This window comes from Sinocyclocheilus rhinocerous, unplaced genomic scaffold (assembly GCF_001515625.1).
Source record: "Sinocyclocheilus rhinocerous isolate Xijiao unplaced genomic scaffold, SAMN03320098_v1.1 scaffold1574, whole genome shotgun sequence".
Lineage (NCBI taxonomy): Eukaryota > Metazoa > Chordata > Actinopteri > Cypriniformes > Cyprinidae > Sinocyclocheilus > Sinocyclocheilus rhinocerous.
The window spans coordinates 196204-206199 of record NW_015625598.1 but is presented as its reverse complement, the minus strand read 5'-3'; the positions used below and the strand labels follow the sequence as shown (position 1 = coordinate 206199).

At 43.1% G+C, this 9996-nt stretch overlaps 1 protein-coding gene across 2 annotated transcripts in view; it reads right to left on the bottom strand.

The window, feature by feature from the left end:
- LOC107758022 (synapsin-2-like) overlaps positions 1 to 9996 on the bottom strand; it is a 91938-nt gene that overhangs the window by 41865 nt on the left and 40077 nt on the right. For both annotated transcript variants that reach the window (XM_016575669.1, XM_016575662.1), the window contains exon 2: positions 3342 to 3399. In XM_016575669.1, the coding sequence (XP_016431155.1) occupies positions 3342 to 3399 (58 nt within the window). The remainder of the gene's footprint in view (positions 1 to 3341; positions 3400 to 9996) is intronic.

The following is a 9996-nucleotide window of genomic DNA, read 5'->3' as shown; positions in this document are numbered from 1 at the left end:
GTTCGATTTTAGATCTGCGTCAGTTAAGCCGTTCAGTCATGCGACTGAAGTTCAGGATGCTCACACTCAAACAAGTCGTGTCTCAGATCAGGTCCGAGGACTGGTTTGTCACGATCGATCTAAAAGACGCATACTTCCATGTCTCCATCCTTCCCATTCACAGGAAGTTCCTGAGGTTTGCTTTCGGGGGCGAAGCTTATCGATATCGGGTTCTTCCTTTCGGCCTTGCACTCTCACCCCTCACTTTCACGAAATGTGTGGATGCAGTTCTGGCTCACCTGCGACTCCAGGGCATCTGCATACTCAATTATATCGACGCATGAGACCCCCTACAGTGGTGGCTCAAGACCAAGGGGTTCTCCCCGAGGGGAAACCCGCTTCGCATGCTCAAGGTTCTTTCTGACTCATCCAGCTCCTCACGGACTAGACACTATGGTGCAGACTTGGCCGAGGCTTTTCCCACGATCGCTCTGCTCCTGGGAGTTCTGGAGAGAGTGCGCCGGGACGGGGCCCGTCTGTTGTTAGTAGCCCCATTCTGGCCGGGCCGAGTATGGTTCTCGGACCTAATTTCCCTTCTCGACAGCTCTCCATGGGAGATCCCTTTCAGGAGGGACCTCCTCTCACAGACGGAGGGCACGATTTTTCACCCCCGCCCGGAGCTGTGGAAGTTATGGGTGTGGCCCCTGAGGGGGCACAACTCGTTGCTTCTGGTCACTCAACTGAGGTTCTTGAGATCATCCTCCAATCCAGAGCTCCCTCAACTATATGCCTTGAAGTGGAAACTTTTCATTTCTTGGTGCGGAGACCGCCAGCTCGACCCAGCTAACTGCCCGGTTGGTACAGTTCTGGAGTTCCTGCAGGCCCGTTTTTCCGCAGGGTTGACCCACTCCACCCTAAAAGGCTACGTGGCGACCATTGCGGCCTACCACGCCCCTATTGGTGGACAGTCAGTGGGCAGACACCCCCTAGTTACACGTTTCCTCCGCAGTTTGCTGAGGCTGAGGCCCCCAGTACGATCTCGCATCCCCCTGTGGGACCTGGCTGTGGTGCTAGAAGCTATTTGTAAGCCTCCATTCGAGCCTATTGAAGAGATTTCTGATCGCTATCTCACTATAAAGACTACCTTCCTTCTGGCGATATCTTCTCTAAAGAGAGTTGGGGATCTGCAGGCCCTCTCAGAGGCCCCTTCTTATCTTGACTTTGCGCCCAACATGGCCAAAGTATTTCTTTACCCACGAGTGGGGTATGTACCTAAAGTTCCCTCTGTTACACCACAGCCTATCGTGCTATAGGCCTTTTGTCCTCCTCTCTTCAGGGAGCCCGACCAGCAGAAGCTTAACTGTATGTGTCCAGTGCGAGCACTGGACATGTACATCCACAGAGCTGCCCTGTGGAGAAGGGCGGACCAACTGTTTGTTTGCTATGGTCCCCCTAAGAGGGGTCTTCCTGCTACGAAGCAGACCCTCAGTCGGTGGATAGTTGATGCCATTACTATTGCCTACGAGTCCTCTGATCTCTCCTGTCTGGTGGCGTGGGCATACTTGTTCCCTTAGCGTTTTGATGCAGCTCGAGTTCCTGAAGGGGAACGTCTCCAGGTTACGCATGTAACCATGGTTCCCCGAAGGGAACGAGACACTGCGTCTCAGGTCATACTTCCGGCATCCCTGCAAGCGCTTGCTTCATTCCTAGAAGCTGATGCCGGTTCCACCGCATGTGCTTTTATAGCTTCCTGGTCATTACGTCAACCGCCCGTGACGTCTCGCCCATCTATTAGACTGATTACACATGTGATTCAGAGTGTGGTCACACTGAAGGCGTTCCCTTAGCGTTTCGACACAGTGTCTCATTCCCTTCGGGGAACCATGGTTACATGCGTAACCTGGAGACATTTTCATCATTATTTCATTAAAATGTAATAACTGTGCATAAATTTAATAGCTACATTTCCACTGATTTATCTGACAGCATCATTTGCTGAGGTGTCGACAGCATTTATCTGAAAATCATCAGGATTTTCATCATAGAAAATCATCCATATCTCCAATGTCATTGCCCACTGCATAATCAAAGTGTCATTTAGTTATGACACCACTGACATTTGGCATCACTGACACCTAAACTTGCACAACCTGTGTTATTTTTGAATTTGAATTATTCATTTACCTCTAACGGTTGTAGACAAGGTGGAGAGTGTTTTCTGCAAAGTAAACTAGTGATATATCCTCAGTTTAACTCTATTTTCTATAGTAAATGAATGTAACACCACCTTGTTTAGCTAATTATGTGTATTGCATGCAATCACATTAGTCATTTTAATTAAAGCTTGTGATTTTTAAAAACAATAAGCACCAGTAGGTGTGAATCGTGTCCCTTTATTCTCATTGTGGGCTTGTTAACATTCATCTGTTATGCAATGTGAGCAGTAAAACATGAGGTTTATATGTAGACGTAATAAACGTGGCTGTGGGAAGCTGTCTCTTATTTTATATGCTTAATTACTGCAGGATGGTCATTCATTGGTAATAAAATATCCAGCTATATTGTGGAAGACTTTCTTAGTCACAATGGTTTAGACTGCAAGTAAATGAACTCCAACCACAGCTCTATCATCTCTATGTTCTTGATCAATGACCAATTCCTACTATTACTCTTTGCTTTTTCTCTAGGTAAAAGACATCCAGCAAATCACAAGTGTTGGCACAATTCAGATCAATAGCATTGGCTTCAATTAGCAACGTGCGGTCTGGAATTTCAACGATGCAATAAAATGACAAGGGAGTATATTTATTTTGTAACTAAAGGCTACTGGAAATGATTGCACTGCTATAAAGACGATGGACCAGTCAGTGCAGTCATTGAAACATAAAATAACATGAAAGGTTTCTACTGTAACAGTGTTGCTCAGCCACAGGACCCCCATAAATATGTGATTCAAAGTCCAGACTATTTGAGTCTCAAATATTTTGTTGGAAAATATGTTTTGACAGTTGCTTGGTTTATATTTCTGCTGTTTTGCACTGAGTAGCACAGTCACGGTGAAATCTCATTGCTCCAAAATCCCACTTCACATGGCTGTATTTTACACATCATATCCATTCAGATTGATTCAATTGTGTGGCATCACACAGAATTTTGCTTCTATAGTGAGGACAAATAAATTACTGGAAATGTACTGCATCACGCCTATAAAGGATGCAGCATGCACTATAATTTAATAATTAATAGAGACTTGTTTGTGGGTGTTAGCAAATCGGTTGAAAACCACCAACTCAATATTTCAATGGTTTGTGTGATCAAACTGAGAATAATGTCCAGGTCTAAAGCTATAATAGATGCTTTACCTGCTCAACTTTGACATCATAATCTCCGTGGACCTTCTTCCCACGGAAAATCTTTGCCCTGAAAGACAAAAGAAAGACATTTTTTTAATTCATGAATCATTTCATGCATGCTTCTAGTGTTGTTCAATCAGTTTATGCAAAAACAATTGAACATCATTTACAACCCTGCTGTTATAATGACTGGAAAAACAATCAAATAAACAAACTGTGTAATTGCAGAGCTGGTGGCTGAGAAATGATAGCAATGCAAACAGCTGCTGTTTTGATGCAGCGTTCCAATCATTCGATTTTGCACTCCTTTTTGATAAGTGTGTACATTTCTGCATCTCGTTCATCTCTCTTTCACTCTCTCGAGCTTGTGTTTGGGTGTTATATGAGCAGTCACAGAGAAAGCAATTTGACAGCTCACTTTGAGCACACAACAGCGTAAAACAACCCTATAAAGATGAGAAGCAACTGCAAAACAGAGCAGAGAAAACAGATAAAAGAAGGAAAGATGGGTGATATGGAGGAATCCGTCTCTTTAAACCTCTTTATTACTGTGCTGAAAAAGCAATCCAGGGGCTCACCCTCAGCATGTCTTTCTGAACACTGTCTTTGTTTTTGCATAACTTTCAAGCACATAACGCAATATTGTCAGTTAATGTGAAGCAGTAACATGCTGACTCAATCTCAGTGTAAAATGTTCCCATGCTGCGGCTCAGAGGAGATGTTTGCACTGAAGCTGCGTCCATTGCATTGCTGGATGCAGAGCAGAAACAATGATTGATTATGCAATGCTGCCATCTAAAGGAAATAATTTGTGCATTGCGGATGCAAAGAAAGTAGTTCAGTGTCCAGTGCCAGTGAAGCCTGCTGATAGCACTATTCGATTAATTTTAATTTAGGTAGCACTGAAGGCAAACCCCTTCTCATCATGTCTCATCGAACAGAAGCTGTTTGGACCGGATTAGAAACAATCCCATAGTGCAAAACCATCAGTGATGAGATTTCCATAGTGTAATGACTGTGTAAATGACAGAGAAGCTGCATTATGCCCTGTGTTGATACCGTCTGGAAGACAAAAATAATGGTGAGTGATGCCAGTTTCTCTTTATGTCACACACAGTCCAGCATTGCTTAGTTTCCAAATCTATGAAAACGAGTGATCTTTGCTAAGGCATGTATCACTATTTCTATTGCTCTCGCCTGCTGGATGATTCACCCACCCAGAACCAGTGGATTATCGCAGACCCGCGGGGCGTTACGGAGCAATATTAGGAATATTTCCTGAGAAAGCCAACATACTGAAATGCTATTTAAACTACTTCTTCTGAGACTAAAATTTCTGACTGTATCTCCTCCTAGGGTTTTAATGCTGCAAGCCCCAAATTCGGCAGAGACCTGGGTGAATGTGTAGTTTTATGCTATATCTTTTCAGACTGATCAGACTTCTAGTTTTCGCATAATTAATAATCAAAAATCTAAAATTTCCCATAGACTTAACATTGTCTGAGCAAAAATGCCCCCAGAGGACAATTGCAGAGCCGCAGGATAAGAAATCTTTTAACTCCCCTCATTCACTTTCGTTTTCAGTTAAATTTACAATTAAATGCATACATTTCATTCATACTTACAAGCTAAACCAACATATCTGATCATTACCAGGTCAGGCCAGAACTCCTGAACAGCACTGTAGAAACTACACATAATGCACTAAAAACCATTCAGAGCACCTTAGCAACCATAAAGCGTACCCGGGCAACCAATCATAACAACCTAGTAACCAAATAGCAGAGCGAAGAACATAGCAACAGCCACCCACATCGCTCCATCATCATCGTGGACGTGAGTTCTGCGCACACAAGCAGCACTCAGGATTAGGCATGAGCTTTTTTGAATGTCAGCAAGTAAATAAATAAATAAGATAGCAGCTGTCTGTTATAGAACAGACCGACTGCAGGCAAACACTTTTCATGAAATGTTGTCATGAAATGCAAGAGAATTCCAAGACCTGCAAGGAAGAAAGGCGTAAGGCCACCTGCGTAATGAACAAGAGTGCTACACTACCAGAGAAAATGAACAAAATGAGCAACTATATGCTCTTGAAAATAAGCGTGTTTTCACAGCAGTGCCATAGAAGAACCATTCTGAGTGAACAGTAAACAAAATAAACTTTTTTTTTCTTAGTGTGAAGAACTAAAAATGGAAACGTTACATGGATATTAAAGGTTGTTCGTGGAGTGTTTTTGTGTACGCTGCTAAAGGACAATCTTACCATGTATGACCACTCTCATAGTGAGTGTAAAATCACGACACACACGCTGCAGTGCTGCACTAATCAATCAAAAGCAGCAAGCGGTTGCCATGATGCTGTTCAGGGCCAGTGAACCTTCACAGCCGCCGCTTCAGCGATCTCAGTCTTCAGAAACTACAGGGAGTCTGGCTACATTCACTACAGTGGTCAGTGATCCGTTAGCTTTAGACCGCTTTTAAGTGAACACACAAAAAGACACCAAACGCAAGTTTACTTGGAGCAACATGAGAATGAAAGGGCTTTAGGTTTCCTTTCTTATTGTCAGCTCACTGTGAAACTCACTACAACAACAACTGTACTTAACCCTGGTTCATTTGACCAGTTATTAATATTTAAGTTTTTTTTTTTTGTATAATGATTACCTTTGCTCAAGAACTCTAATTAAACTGGTGCATTTGTGCAACAGACCTGATTGATTCCTCAAATCATGTCTTGTTAAGGAAAGGTGTGCTGTTACTTTAAGTGATCAGTGTTATGATTTGCACCAGGCACACATTTTTTGGACTCTAATGACTTATAGTATGGACCAAAATACAAAAATACACAGTGTTGCATTAATTCATTAAGTATAATTAAATAACCTGAGACTTATTACATAAACCTAAAAATCAACAACTGAATATTTAAAGGTTTGTGTGATCAAAATGAGAATAACAACTATGTCTAAAGCTATAATAAATGCTTTGCCTGCTTTTATAATACTTTGGATTTTCAACTGGCACACAAAAAACACACAAATGCATCCTCATGAGTACACTTTGAGTCCATCTAAATCAACTATTAAAGCTTCTTCTTTGCAGAAAGTGTTCTTGTACTGTAGTATCACAAAATGAAGAGGAGCCAGTGAGCAGTAACGGTCTGGCAGCAGTTATTAATCATTGAGGTTAACCCTGCCATTGCTCCTGACGCGGTTGTTTGATGGTGCGCTCAAGGAGTCCTGCTGAACATTTGGCAATTAAGTCATTGTTTTTTTCTGCAGGCTGGCAGCCTTTTCAGGAAAACTGAAAGAAAAAATGGAAAGAAAAGGTTGTCGGTTTTTCTTTCTGGTCCATTGCCAGTTCAGCAGAAGCTGACAGCTCTTTGCTAAAACTGAAGATCTCATTTCATTGCCATACTGGAATATTCTGGATTATTCTTTCCAGAGAGCCAGTGATTAAAGAGCGCAGTCGAGCAGAACAAGCGTGCTATGAACACACGTGGATAATCTTTTACAGATTGACAGTAAGAGGAACTTGTAGGTCACCAGCTGAATAACTCTTCTGATTAGTGTTGTGAAGATTGAAGATGATGCAATCTGAGGTCAAGGCTCAGAAATTAATGGAAGCTGCTGAGAGTAAAATGGCTTGGAAAGTAAAAAATAAAAAAATAAAATACATAAATCTGAGAGTAAAAACTTTTTTTATTTTTTTTTTGAAGGAGAATTATTCAGGAGAATTGGTTTTAATGTATTTGATTTGATTGATACAAGGGTGACACATAAAGCCTCTATACACAGCTGGAACAATATATTGACCAAGCAACATTCAAGAGCAGAACTAACCGTTTTAAAACTACATTTGTGCACATGATAGCAAAAAATAGTAAAAAGGGATTTTACATTGAAACCCTGCATCAATAAAGACAGCATCAAGCTTGTTTCAAGCTGCAGGACATCCCTTAGCAAAAAGGGCACATTTCCCCACCCAGTTTTCACCCTCTGAAAAGAGAAAGTGGCTTGATGTCCTCCTCTGCGTCACTGCAGCTTACCAACAGCAGATAAAAGAGGGATACTAATAACCATCGACTCCTTTGATCCTGCCATTTGATAGAGTCAGCTGCCATAATTTCTGTGTGCGAATGAGAAGAGGAAGCATCCCAGTGAGCCAGTGAATCTCATCTGTGCTCTGGATGAAGCGGCAGTATTACTGATGCTCATGAGCCACATCGTTATGGCTATTAAACTATTCTGAGGAGTCAAAAACACACACACACACACACACACACACACCTCTCTCGCTCACTCACTCACACGCACACACACACACTCACACTCCCTCACTCACACACACACACACACACACACACACAGACACACACACACACACACTCACACACACTCACTCACTCACTCACACACACACACACACACACACACACACACTCTCACACACACACACACACACACACACTCTCTCTCACTCACACACACACACACACACACACACAAACAGTGAGCCTATAATAACATACATATTGCATCTGGTTGTCAGTTCACCTTTTAGTACGGAATCCTGTTCTGTACACACACAGATCAGTCATTTACAAGAGTGACATCCACGTTCTGTGAATTATATTTCTTCGTCTTCAATGATTAATTCTGTCATCATTTACTCACTCTCAAGAAGTTTCCAACATGTATGATTTCTGTCTTCTGTTGAACAAACAAAAAAGAAGATATTTTGAATAATGTAACTGTGACGAGTGGGGGCGGGGCCGAGAGCCATGGGAACGGAGCGAGGCCGGTGGAGTAATTGATAATGAGCGACACCTGCACCACTCACCGGTCTCGAGTCCCACGGAGGAGCTCCGGAAGGATAAAAGGAGTTACGACAGTGAAAGACGAGAGAGGACCAGGCCTGGACTTTATTTTGTGTTTTGGTTCTGTTTGTGCGCGACAGTCGGCCACAACGTCGCTCTATTTTGTGTTTATTTTATTATTAAAGTTTTGTTTAAATGTTCGGCGGTTGCCGCCTCCTTCCCGTGACTATGAACTGTGTTACATTGGTGCCGAAACCCGGGAGCAAGGAGGGACACGCTGTCAGAGAGCCCTCGCTGCTGAGGGGGATCACGGTGCTGAGGAGATCTGGCAGCAGCAACAAGCGGAGAGACCGCCGGTGGCTGCCCGAGGCGGTGGTGCTGGAACGATGGAAGACGAGGTGGGACGGAGAGCTCGCTGCCGCGCTCCTGGGTCGAGGAGGGGTGGCTGCCGTCCGAGAGGGAGCGGAGGAGTCGGCCCCGTTCGCCAGGAGGCCAGAGCCTGCTGCTGTCCGCCATGATTGGGGAGGAGCAGGGAACGGGGGACTCGCTGCCGGCTGCCCTCAATAGGAGGAGCCATCGCCGTCCGCCAGGAGGCGGAGGAACGGTGGGCCGTCCACCAAAGATGTCCAGTACCATCGCATGGCACCGCGAGTGAGAGCCTCTCAGCCGGTTGAGGACCAAGTGGCAGTGTGTCCGGGAACCGGACCGATAAATATATATATATATTTTTTCCCTCTCTCCTCTCTCTCGTATCTGTCTCTCCTCATCCTTCCGTCTCCTTTTCTCTCGCCTCGTCTGTTTGTTCTTACCCCCAGGTACGCCGCGGGAGTAGAGCGCAGTCTCGTGGGTACCCCCCGGCCTGCGAGGGGCGATGGGGGTATGTGACGAGTGGGGGCGGGGCCAAGAGCCATGGGAACGGTGGTTTAACTATAGTATTATTATTATTTATTTATTTTTGGTAGTAAAACCACACCAGCTAACAAAAATATGTGGCTGATACATAACTGCAACGTAACCTGATGACCAAACTAACGTTGTGGCAAATGGAAAAGTGAAATTCCTGTCACTGCCACTTTAATTACCCTTACGAAATTTAATCATGGTTTTATTATAGTAAAAGTGTATTAACCGTATATATTGGTATATTGATCACAATTGTATAACCACAGTTTTAAACGAGAGAGGACCAGGCCTGGACTTTATTTTGTGTTTTGTGTGTGGCAGGATTATGCGGCGCGAGGGACGAACTGCATGTTATGGGAAAAAAAAAAATACTACGGAAGTCAATGACAAGCAGCAACTGTTGGTTTCCATCAGAGCAGCAGCATCAAGAGGTTTCAATCTCAAGAAAAATATCTTCTTCTGTATTCAAAAGAAGAAACTCATACAGGTTTTGAAGAACATATTGATGACAGAATTTCATTTTTTCCGCATTCCGCATTCACCAAAATTCTATGCAGTGTCAGTGAGTACGGAACCCAACTGAACAACTAGTTAATGACATCAGAGATGTGTCTCTCTTTTGTGTCTCTCAAGGAAAGAGGTGTGAGACTCATTGGTGTTGGCAGATCTTGTTGAACAACAGCAAACAAGAAAAAGCCCATAATAAATCTAAATAAATCTGAATGCTTCATATTGAAAATAAGATATATACTGTATATATCGCAACCCGCAACTGCCACTTTAATTACCCTTACGAAAATGACCATGGTTTTATTATAGTAAAAGTGTAGTAACCTTTTTTGCCATATTGATCACAATTTGGATAACTGCAGTTTTATTGCAAATACCATGGTTAAACTATGGTTAGTGTAGCAAAATATATATAAATATATAATAGTA